At 42.1% G+C, this 12,470-nt stretch overlaps 1 protein-coding gene and 1 long non-coding RNA gene across 11 annotated transcripts; both read left to right on the plus strand.

Moving 5' to 3' along the window:
• The first annotated feature begins 5,491 nt into the window (after positions 1 to 5,491).
• LOC127302537 (uncharacterized) lies at positions 5,492 to 9,628 on the plus strand. 10 transcript variants are annotated; one of them, XR_007852916.2, is made up of 6 exons: positions 5,492 to 5,743; positions 5,838 to 6,005; positions 6,105 to 6,222; positions 6,680 to 6,787; positions 7,346 to 8,090; positions 8,167 to 9,628. It is a non-coding gene; the product is annotated as an uncharacterized lncRNA (long non-coding RNA). The 10 variants fall into 10 exon arrangements; XR_007852919.2 differs by lacking the exon at positions 5,492 to 5,743 and having other exon boundaries at positions 5,775 to 6,005; positions 6,680 to 6,876; positions 7,346 to 7,446; positions 7,750 to 8,090; XR_007852914.2 differs by lacking the exon at positions 5,492 to 5,743 and having other exon boundaries at positions 5,775 to 6,005; positions 8,167 to 8,533; positions 9,320 to 9,628.
• A 1,304-nt stretch (positions 9,629 to 10,932) lies between these two features.
• On the plus strand, positions 10,933 to 11,550 carry LOC139831788 (uncharacterized). Its single transcript, XM_071821118.1, has one exon. It carries the CDS (start codon positions 10,933 to 10,935, stop codon positions 11,548 to 11,550), a length of 618 nt encoding a protein of 205 aa, XP_071677219.1.
• The last annotated feature ends 920 nt before the right edge of the window (positions 11,551 to 12,470 follow it).

Genomic DNA, 12,470 nt, shown 5'->3' on the forward strand with positions numbered 1-12,470 from the left:
TGTGGCATGGAACATAAGAAATTATCGATACGTCGGAGACGTATCAATACACCAGTTGATAATAATAAAAAAAATCTGGAAGATGAAGATACCATTAAAAATCAAAAAATTTGGATGGTACCTTCGTCGAGGAGTTATTCTTACTAAAGATAATCTTGTGAAGCGAAATTGGCACGGAAGTTCAAGGTGTGTTTTCTGTCATCATGATGAAACTATTAAACACCTTTTTTTCCAGTGCCATTTTGCGCGTTCTATTTGGTCAGTCATCCAAGTAGCGTCTACCCTGTATCCCCCGACTAGTGTATCCAATGTCTTTGGCAACTGGCTTCATGGTGTCGGCTCAAGGTTTAAGTTGCTTCTTAGGGTGGGGGCGCTTGCAGTTATCTGGGCGCTTTGGCTAAGTAGAAATGACAAGATTTTTAATGATAAAAATTATTCTTTGTTGCAGGTCATCTACAGATGTACAGGTATTCTCCGTTCGTGGTTACCTCTTCAGCGGGTGGAGAACCGCGACCTATTTACGGAGGTCTGTACACGGTTGAAGGCTACAGCGAGGGATACTTTTTCCCTACATGGGTGGCAGCATAGTCTGCGGATTGTTGCGCCTCCCTCATCTTAGGCGTTATATGATTCATCGCTTCGATATGTATTTCGCCTAGTTTTTATTTACTTTGATTCCAGATAAATAAACGGCTGTGTGCATCCTGGTTATGCAGAGGCTGGATGTAATTGCTTCCCAAAAATAATAAAGCATCCTTTATCGAAAAAAACATCTAAGGTGGGAAACGTAGTTCATCGCCAAAGTTGTTATTGCTTGGAGATTCCGAATGTATTATTAAACCCATGTATTAGTATTGTGACATTGTCATGTTCCCAAGCTCCAAGGCAGTGAGATCCTCCAAGCGTTAGACCGAAGTTAACGATCTCCTCTGGCCGTGCTTGGTGCTCCTCCACCCAAGCTAGCTCCAACGCTACAGGCTCTCCTGTCCTAGCTTTCATCTGTATGTTCTTCGCCGGGAGCTATTTTAGATTCCGTTTCTTAATTATCGATGGTGTTGTAGACATGCATTTCCATATATATTTTTGGTCATGGTGATGCGTTAGGTCCTAGCATCTTTGTTATACGGATTTCACCGGCCGCGCGTCTCCGCGGTGGGGTACTCAACTGCACATGGTCCTCCGTTGGTTTTGAGATTTAGACGTGGGTGTTTTGTGAAGCAGCAGCACATGTTCTTCAGTTCTTCGTGAATTAATTTTAGTTTATTTTTGGATTAAATGGACTAGAAAAATTCTATGAACAATTTGTAGTCTATCTCTTATATGTGAAAACGAAAACTCACCAGGCTATATAATATGTAACTAGTACAAATGCCCGTGCGTTGCCACGGGAAACAATATAGAATTTTTTACCGCATATGCAAAGAAAACACACTGCAAATTCACACGATGAAAAGAGATGGCTAGATAATATTGCAAGAAAAATACTTTGCCTAAAAGATAGCTCAATATGAAATGTAATTCTACATCATATGCATGAAGGCAACAACCAATAATTATCTCTGCATGCCAAGATTTCACTTCATTCCTATCTTGCAGCAGACGACTTCAAAAAACAACTTTAATATGCATTTGAAATCAAAGCTGTCTTCCTTTGACTAATTTCGTTTTTAATCCATATACATCTTGATGGTACATGTTTAGAAAAGACCCTGAAACAAATAAAAATAATATCATGTTTCATACATGACGTAAAGGTTAAAGTGAAAGATTGTTTCTAAGTAGCTTAAGGTTGTCTTCAAGACACATGCAAAGTTGAAAATGCAAAAGAGAATGTATCTAAGAGAATGTATGCTTTTTTATTTACATAGACATAGTAATAGAAACATCCATATTCTTGAGATTTCGATTAGGGGCGCAAATATCTCGCTTTTTCTACCTACCATTTAATTATTCTAATTTATCCATCTGGCCTTACTGAAATGCTTTCAATCAAGACGAAAAACATTATTGTTTACCACAATAACTTAATAGAATCAACACTGCAGTTCAACACATCGAGACCTGGCCACGACTGCAACCTGCAAAACTGAACTAAATAAGGATGCTAATTCGAGGAAGATCATATTTTTCTGGTTCTAGGAGGAGAAAAGGCCCACATCGACCATCACATCTGAAATATAATTGACTGCGGAACGGGAACATGGAGAGGTACGTAGCTCTTGCCTTTAGCCCTCTACATGCACACATCCTCACAGCCTCTGTACTTTGACCACAGCCCTAGCATATAGATGTACATATGCAAGCAGAAAGAGGGTCAGAATGAAGCAGAATAAAAAAAGGTCTTCAGTAGAGCTATAATATTTTTTTCCTTTAATGCTCCAAATTTTTGCACATAACTCGGTAATGTTTATCATTACAGAACGAACTAATATTTATATCTATCATTCGGTTATAGAAGCTAACTACATAATGCTGTCTGAACTTGATCTCACATTCTTTTTATGATAGAAATAGAAATAAAGACAACTTTAAATATTTGTTGATATAAAACCAAGAGAAAAAGCCCAAAGATAATTCATTCATAAATAAAAAGGTGTTGGCTAGTATAGCAGTATTGAGCCTTATTACCTGAATTCCCCATAGATGTCTAGCATACACCGGTACCTACTCATGATAATCTGGTTGATACCCGTGGCTAGTTACATGAAAAAAAGGAAATGATGTGATTAACCTACGGTTGTGCCTTATGTGATGATTTAGAAAGAAACACCATATTTGACGCACCCCGTTGTTGATCTGCTAGTGCTAGCCCTATCCTCCCTCCACGCAAGCACGTGTCATCAGCTCCTCCGACCAATTCGCCCTCCTCGGGTCCTGGGACGGCAAGATCCGGTGATGTCGTGGCCCGTGGCCATCAGTGGGGTCAGGGCCGTGTCATCATCTCCCTGGACGCCTCAATGGCGCATCGACTGATCTCCTCCTCGCCGATCTCCTCGCGGAAGCCACAGGAGGAAGTGGCGGCGGAGGAGGAAGTGACACAAGATCGCGAGCTAAATAGCACCCCAGCCGATACTTCTGAATTCCATAATATAGATCATAAAGACAACTCAAGTAACAATCATGATTACCAGAAGATCACCATTTCAGGATTTAAGTTCCTCGGAGAGGATTGCCCATCTGGCTATCGTAAAAATTGAGATGTTACAAAAGTATCAGTGTCCAATAAATTAATTGGAAGCCTATGTACTCCTCTAAACCCGGCCCAAACTATTAAATAATCTTAATAGAGAAGTAGTTCTCACACTTGAGAAATAAACCCAAAATATCTTCAATTGCCGAGTAGACCAAGTTTATAGATATACTCATGTGGTGATACTCGCCTACTCAAGTAGACGAATCATCTATGCATAGCATATGTAAAACTACACGCTAGTGTGAAACGATTATAGATAGATGAACTATTCAGATTACCCAAAATAATAGCGGGTGCTTCCTGATGAACGATTCAGAAGAGAGCATATGTAAAATGGTAGGACTGTTATGTACCTTGCAAATTTTGGTAAGCAGATTATTATGTCTCTTATGGTTACGAGCCCAGTTAGATTCTGAAACATTACAATGCACATCCCCAAAGTTCTTCCGTTCACGTGAATCAAAAGCAGTATTGGACCATGTCCTTAGCAATTATAAAAGCGTCAATAGTCAAAGCTGCACAATGGTCACACAGAACAACAAATACACCACAGAGGCATTAAATCAAATACTTGAAGAGCAATCGACTTCACCTTATTAGAATATCGTGGATACGATCTGGAGCGGGGTGTGAATGTATCCCGTGTCGGCGGCCTACCTGAGCTCGATACAACCCACGCATGGATGCTCCCTTACAAGTATCTAGAGCTTGAATTCAATCTTCGTTCTAGGATCCACAAATATGCAGATCGAGAAGAATTCGAGGGCCACGAGTACTACCTGTAGAACTTGAAGGGGATGACAATGACGAGGCAGAGCGTGAGTTTGAAGTTAAATCGGCCTGACGAAGTTAGAAATTGGCGAGTGATTCCTCGCTCCCAACGCTCCGTGCATGGCCTGGCAGAGCGGAGGAGGACGGGGATGGAGGCGGAAATGCATATGAGGAGCATGGAGGTACCAACCTATGAGAACGAATTTTTGTCATCGGAGGCATCTCTGGAGCTTGTCAATGTAGGAGAAACATTTACCATCAGCCGCCGTGGTCTCTGATCAGGTCGGCATGTTGCGGTACATAGAGGCGGCTAGGCTCGCGTGGCGGCCTCGTGTGCTGGCTTGTGGAGACCGACAGCGTTGACGGTCGATGCGGCGGCGCCGTTGGGACTCGCGCGACATCGGCAGGTAGGCTCGAATGGAGGTATCGCTTACTGGCTCGTGGCGGACGACGGCATGATGGATCGAGGCGGCGGTGTCGCGGAGACTCGCGCGGCGGCGATGAGCAGGGTCGTGTGTTTGGCGGCTGACGGCGCGTGCAGGATCGAGGTGGCGGTGCCGGAGAGACTCGCCCACGCCCGACCGACAGGCTCGTGTAGCGCCGCCACAATGTGGCAGGGATGTTTCGGAGTCTGGGAGATCAAAGCGATGGTGATTTTTGGGGAACAAAAGGAGAGATAATTGTCTCCGGGCGTCCAATTTTATTTTCCAAATATGTGGATGTGATGTATTAATGAGATTTATGTAGGCTAAAATCATGGAATCTTCCTAGACGTCCTATTTTATTTTCCAAATATGTAGGCTGAAATTATGGAGTCTTCCCATTCTATTTTTCAAATATGTGGATTTCAGCGGTGTGTTAATGGGATTTATGTAGGATGAAATAATGGAGTTTGGGTGCACGTCATTTATTTTGGAAACTTTCTGAAATCTTGTGGTTTAGTGGGAGGACGAAATGGTCTAATGAAATTTAGGGGTTTATTATGTAAATGTCTGAGGAAGGTAATTTGTGAGATTACCATAGCGTGATTCGCGTGATTCCTGGGTTGATGATTCCTAAAGCGGCCTGATTAAATGCGTGAGTTGATATTCTGGGAAAGTTAGGATGACCAAAGTGCTAGATTGCAGCGTGAGTGATATTGACTGATTGATTGCTGGATTGGAGCGTGAGACTTTCCCTATTTTGGTGGGACGGACGACCAAAAGGACGAAAGTAGGGGGAGAAGGGGGAACACGTTCGTTCTTTTCAAGTACTAGAGATAGTTATTTTTGCATTAATTTCCGAGGCCAGAGAAGAATCATGCATTTCTTACTTGATGTAAAAGATGTTTTTGATATATTTTACTCATTCTGCTTCGAGCAAAAAAACTTTAATGCCAAAAATTGATACTTTTCTTACTTATACTGAAAGAATATGTTTTAAAATTATGGTTATAACGGGGAACCATTAGTACAAAATGTTTAGGTTGAGTTAGTACAAAATCACGTTTTGACCATCCGCACCATTGAGAACAAGCAAGTGCGTACCCCTTTGCCCTATCTGAGGGTGCTCCACGATACGTAGGGAGAAAAAGACCACTCCATGCCATCCGATCTGGAAGCGAGCTCCGCGTCGATCTGAGGCGTTCATTTGTCAAATAAAACCGCCGATGAAAACCCTAGCTTTCCTGCTCGGCCGCCCACCCACCCGTGCCTCCTCTCTTCCCCTCCCGAACAGAGAGCTCTCGGAAGGAGAGGCTTAACCCGCGTCCAGCACGCCCCGGCGCCGGCGACGCCGCAGGTAGGCTCCTCCTCCTCCGTGCTTCCTCCTCCCTGGCACTCTTCCTCTTTGCCCTCATTTGTAATTTCTACCCTAGCTCATCCCTCCCCTGCAGCCTTCCCTAACCCTAGATCGACGGGGCCGCCATCTCATCTCCTCTTCCAGAAGGCGGGAGTAGCAGTGAAGACCACCATGGAATGCTACTCTGTCGGTGACCAAGGACGGGAAAAACAAGGCCGTGTGAGGTGTGGATGGATTTGTGGACGGGCGAAGCCGCATCACGGTATGTTTTCTTCTCTTCTTTCCTCAATCTCTTCACATCTTCATCCTCCTTACGTACCTCCCTTTGATGTGCTCATAATTTTGGTATCTTCGTCCCCAGGTCATGGATCATCTTCCTTCTTATCCCCACCAAAAGTTTCGTTTATCTTTTGGAGGCCAGAAATCTCCCTTCTTATCCCCACCAAAATTTCGTTTATCTTTTGGAGGCCAGAAATATGGTACTGTACTATTTTGTGTATGATAGATTTTCTTTTAATATTGCGCTTGATGAAATTATGAAATAATTTTATTTTTTGTTGTACCTCTATATGATTGAAAAGTGCTTATGGTTCATGATAACGTATGCTGCTCGATGAAATTACCAAAATTTTGATTGTTAATCTTTTGGCAGTAAAGAAACTAAGATGCATATTTTTGGGACAAACTTTTCAGTATGTAATTAGCTTTCAAATATTTAATTACTTCAGTAATAAGATATTTTGATCTTAAAACACAATACGAGATTTACATGAAAGGACAATTGCCCATGGTTCAGGATAACGTATTGTTTGCTACTTGGCATATGTATACTCTTTTTCTGTTTACAGTATATACCTTAAGGTCTGATTCAAATAGAGGTTCCCGGTTTGGGTTTGCACTTTGCTCCGTGTTAATAGTTCTTGTATTTTGCATCAGGTATTTCTTTCTATGGAAGACATCAGTTTTGCATCCGAGTTATTCGTTTGAATGGAATGTTTATCTCCTTCACCAGGCTGAAGGATGTTCGCCACAACTTAAAAGCAGGTCAATCATGTTTAAATTGCCTTTCTAAATTGGCTTTCACATGTATGGCAGGCTGGCAGCAGCACCATAGGAATTAGTCCTCAACCAAGGTATTTTACCTATTTCCCTCTATGTATAGTAGATTTGTGGTGGTTGTTTGCCACCATCAGAGCTATGAATGTGCATGACGCAATTGAAATTCTGCATATGACCGACGTCCTTTGATAAGGTTTTTTGTAAAGAGTTTTTCTTGCTGCCCTTTTATCATTTGAGGGTATGAAATACTTTGCATAGTTTGAATAAGGAATTTGATATATGACATTCCTTTCTCCCATGTGGAATTAGGAATTTCGATATACTTACTCATTTTGTAGTTCCTTCCAATATGAACTCAGGCTTTATATTTTTCTGTTTGAGTCACATACTTGTCTGACCTATGACGACAACAATGTGTAACTATGACTTTTTCAGTTTTTTTGTAAGTATCTTGGACATGCAGATCATCATCTGTAAAGATTAGTATTTGTAATACTGTGTTTGGAGTGCAACCTCTCGCTAATAATACCCAAGAATTGACAGACTTGGAATATTTACTCGAGTGAGTACTGAGGAGCACAACTCGGGTCATGCGTGAGAATTAGGAGGGCATCGGTCATCTGCAACTTTAGATCGTTCCCAAGGTGGTAAAGCTTATTCCTTTCCCAAAGCTTATTCATTATTATGCATATTTATTTAACTTACCTTTCATCAGATTAATGCGATTAACACAATCCAATACGAAAAGGTTAGCAATTGCAGAAGGTTCATCTAGATAATTCAATCTCCTTACTATTTATCCAAACAAACATACAGTAATGTTTTATTTTACCTTTGTATAAATCCCCATGCAAAGTTTAGATGACCAATGTGCGCTTATTTTTATTTGGTGCTATGTAAACCTGTATGCAAGTAAGCTTTACATCAGTGTTTTCAAAATATACCAGCGATTGAAAGCAGAGGGTGGATGCAGCTGGTGTTCGTGGTGGCGTGGCCCGGAAGGTGGCACCATGTTTCTCGCCTGCAGCTTCCTACTCTTATTATATCCCATATCTTTCGTTGTGTACAGTCGATTACCACTGCACACCTCTGCTTGCTTCGTCTGTTCAATTATTTCAGCTTTGTCGCGGTTGCGACTTTCCGCTCTCTGTGTTGTGTTTGGATGACAAACGGTTGAAACTGATGATGGTGTTGGCACAAATCGTCTTGGCGTCCAGAGAGAGAAAGTTTGGATGGAAGGGAGCCAAGAGGTAAGATGGTGCACAAGCTTGTTGAAACTTCCTACTATGTAATGGATTGCCTTTAGATGACGTGGATGTTTGATCTTGACCATTTTATAATGTTGTCATTTTTGTTTGTTGCAGCCCAAGACACTGGACGCCAACTTCACTCAAGGCAAAAGGAATTATTTCGTATCTCAGACATGCTTCTATGGTATCGAGTTATCTAATCTTTATAGCATAGTTTGTTGGAGGAAAAAGAAAGTATATTTTCGTGGAGATTGTATTTTATTGTTTTGACAATACTTTTTCGTTGGCTTACAGTGGCTTATTCTCTGAATTGGTTTTGCAGGTAGGAAGGTGTTACTGGACAGCTAATAGCAGACAAAACAATTTACTGTAAATTTCTTCGAAGATCTTGAATCTTACTCAACAGTTTTGATCTCCCTATGACAGTCAAAGGGGTAAATCTATTTGGCAGTCCACATCTTTTGCAAAGCTTCCATATGAGGTTTGGACACAAGCTCAGGCTCATTTGCGTAATTTTTTTTGTAGTTCACCACAAGATATCAATGCCTGCTTATATATCCTCTATAATGTGATAGAAAACCACGATGGTTTTGTGGCCAAAAGTAGTGATAGAATATCATCTTTTGACTTTAGTACTGAATGAGTAGAGCTCCATTCTACCAGAGGAAAGTGTATTCTTTGGTGACATGCAACATGTTGGTTGTTAGTTTGCTTCACCGGTTAATTATTTCTTAGAAAAACATCAATTTCTACTTTTGAAAAGGGCAGCGACATATTTGAGTTTGATGCTTGCAGTTATAGACTTGTAGTTATTAATTTTGTTTTGGTCTTTATAGTTTCTCTGACCATCCAAAGTATGAGTGTTTATTTATCTAAATAAGTGTAGTCCGAGAGTAGTAGAGAGGAGTAGAGGACACTACTGTCCTGAGCATCTATTACTAAATTACACACCTAAACCTGTTGTAATGTCCAAACATTCAGCGGGCATAGCATCGGGCATGTTCTTGCTCCATCATTTAGCTGATCAAAAGCGATCGCTGATTCTTTTGTGCAGGGAATTTTCATAGTATAATTTTTCATCCATGCCTTTCACAGAGTGCCTTTATGGAGTACCGTGTGTCACCCTTAGGCTAAAGAATTGCCCTATTCTGGCACTATTTTTTTTCTTTGTTTTCTGAGCTGTGTTATTAGCCCCTTCTTCCAAATATCCACACTTCAACTGTTCTAACATTCTGGTGAATATGTATTTGCAACTCTGATTGCTAAGTTATGCTTATCAACAAAGAGGACGTGAAGGCGAACACTCGAGAGGAGGGGGGCTCCCCTCGTGAGGGCATGCTTGACACAACGCGGACCTGCTACTCGAAGTATGTAGTTGTAACATCCATAGCCGTTTTGGCTGCTGCCCTCCAATACCTGATGTTCTATATGCCAGGGCCTCATGACAATGTAATCGTGCAGTATCTTGTGTTTCGTTCTTTTTCGTTTTTGGTATGTCTTCTTTTCAGTTTTGCTTGTTAGTAAGCAATTTTGGGTGTTTTATGTATATTTCTTGCAAGAGCTGTCAATGTTTCCACCTGTATTTGTTGCCAAATACTGATATTCACTGGTTTGGGATTTCTGAACACCTCATCGTAGAGAAAATGGAACGGCAAATGAGTGGAAATGATTACAAGTTTCGTATTACTGTATATGGTTGTGGTCTGTTGCCTTTAATTTATATTGAGACACTTCTGCAATAGAAGCCACCTTATAATAAGGATTTGGACGCAGAGGACTAGCAAGGAGGCGCCCCATGGGGCGCCCCAACCACTAGTTAGTAAGAATGTGCATTTCAGATTAGTGGTGTTAGATAATACCGTTGTAGCTTCCATCTATGTGCTAGACAAAAACGTTGTACTTTCCTTTTTCAGTATTAGCCGTTATGGTACAATATAAACCACCGGTTAATACTTTCCTTGTAATGCCACTGATGGGGCTTTTCCATCTCTTATAAACACGTAACCGATCCCCTCAACAGGGGCTATCGTTTGGCGAATCTAGGATTTTACGCTAGGGTGGGGCAATTAGACATAATATTTTTTTCAATACCATAAAAATAACATACAATTGTATGTTGTATGGGTATATAAGAACAACATAAATATATTTATAAGGTCTCACAAGCATCATACAATTCATGAATTCAATGATTACATATAAAATATCTGAAATACGCATATAGTAATATTACATGACTTTGACTAAAATGCTTCTTCCTCAGGGACAATGTTTTTCTAGTGTAATACGAATGAGGTAATAATATTTAAAACTTAAAACTCGAGAGAAGTAAAGAGCTAGACCTGATTAGAGAATCACGGACGAAATACTTGCGTATGGGGCTGGCCGTTGGCCGTGCGTACGCGCGCAACCATTATGTATTTCTGTTCCCTTGCTCTTCTCTCTTTTAATCTGCAGAGCTGCCTGCTCGCTTGTTCGCTGCTTCCGATCGCCCCCTTGCTCGATCAAACCGAAACACTTCTGATCGAAACTGCAGTATCGGGACTGGCGGCTAGGGCAGATTTGGGGATCGAGAGAACAACAGCACACGAATACTGAAAGAAAATAAAAACCGCATCGATATGGACTAGCGTCGTCTTTTGCTTCTTGGGCAGCTGGGCTAGGCCCAGAGATATCATTTTCTGTATTTTTCTCAAATATATATTATATATTAGGGCTCTTGGGCAAATTTTTAGGGTGGTCCTAGCCCTACCCTTCCACCCTGTTGGATCCGCCCATGGTTTCAACCAACATGGTATCATACCATTCCCTTCCGTGACGTCGAACACCAGAAAAAATCAAACCGATCGATAGATCGTTTTCTCCCTCCTCCCTCCCACGATGACAACGTCCCTGGCGGCTGCCCTTGGCGCCCCACCCACAGATAAACTCACCATGGCCAATTACCTGTACTGGAAGGCTCAGGTTCTGCCGGCCGCGCGCGGCGCACAAGCCATGGGGCTGCTGGACGGCACCGACCCCGCGCCCGAGAAAACCCTGGAGGCTGAGGACTCGGAGAAGAAGAAGATCAGGATCCCCAATCCGGCCTACGGGGTCTGGATTGTGCGGGATCAACAACTCGTCAGCTTCCTCGTCAAATCGATCTCGACCGATCTGCTCGGCGAGGTCCTTGGCCTGGAGCATGCTGCCGAGATCTGGGCTGCCATTGCTGCCAAATTCGCGGCCCAGGTCAAGGTCCGGGTCGGCACACTCACTGCCGCCCTCATCAACACCAAAAAACGTGACCTCTCCGCCACCGACTACATCAACAAGAAGAAAGGGTTCGCCTCCAAATTCGCCTCTGCGGGGCGCCACGTTCTTGATGAAGAACTCAAGGAGTACCTCCTCGCCGGCCTATCTGGTGAGTACAATGGTTTGGTTGCTGCTGTTAATGCCAATCCCGCTAGCACCTCCGCAGATGTATGCAATCAACTGCTGGCTGATGACCCACAAGTATAGGGGGTGTATCGTAGTATTTTCGATAAATAAGAGTGTCGAACCCAACGAGGAGCAGAAGGTGTTGGCAAGCAGTTTCGATGAAGAATTCACTGTAAATGCTCACAGACAAGTATTCGGGGGGTTTTGATATAGTAGATAAATAAAATACGAGTAAGTAAAATGCGAGAGAAATAATTGCAGCGAGTGGCCCAATCCTTTTTAGCACAAAGGACAAGCCGGTTTGTTTACTTATAATGACCAAACGTTCTTGAGAACACACGGGAATTTAGTCTAGTGCTTTCGTTTCATATAGCTGATTAATCTTCATTGTTTTGATAAGTGTTGTGTGGGTGAACCTATGCTAATGCACCACCCTTCCTAGGACTAATACATACTTGTGATTATACCCCTTGCAAGCATCCGCAACTACAAGAAAGTAATTAAGATAAATCTAACCACAGCCTTAAACTCTGAGATCCTGCTATCCCTCCTACATCGATATACCAACGGGGGTTTAGGTTTCTGTCACTCCGGCAACCCTGCAATGGGCAAACGAATACAAGATGTATTCCCCTAGGCCCATAAAGGTGAAGTATCATGTAGTCGACGTTCACATGACACCACTAGAAGAATAACACCACAACTTAAATATCAAACCATTGAATATTACCCAACATAATTCACTACTAACATTTAGACTTCACCCATGTCCTCAAGAACTAAACGAACTACTCACGAGACATCATATGGAACATGAACAGAGGTGATATGATGACGAATAACAATCTGAACATAAACCTTGGTTCAATGGTTTCACTCAATAGCATCAATAACAAGTAGAAATCAATACCGGGAGAGTTTCCCCTATCAAACAATCAAGATCCAACCCTAATTGTTACAGCGGTGACGATGTGCAGCGGTGGAGATGGCGGTGATGATGA

The sequence above is a fragment of the Lolium perenne genome, chromosome 5 (assembly GCF_019359855.2).
Source record: "Lolium perenne isolate Kyuss_39 chromosome 5, Kyuss_2.0, whole genome shotgun sequence".
Taxonomy (NCBI): Eukaryota; Viridiplantae; Streptophyta; class Magnoliopsida; order Poales; family Poaceae; genus Lolium; species Lolium perenne.

Bases quoted from the DNA above. Each gene is read 5' to 3' on its own strand.
- LOC139831788 (XM_071821118.1), top strand. From the start codon at position 10,933: ATGACAACGTCCCTGGCGGCTGCCCTTGGCGCCCCACCCACAGATAAA.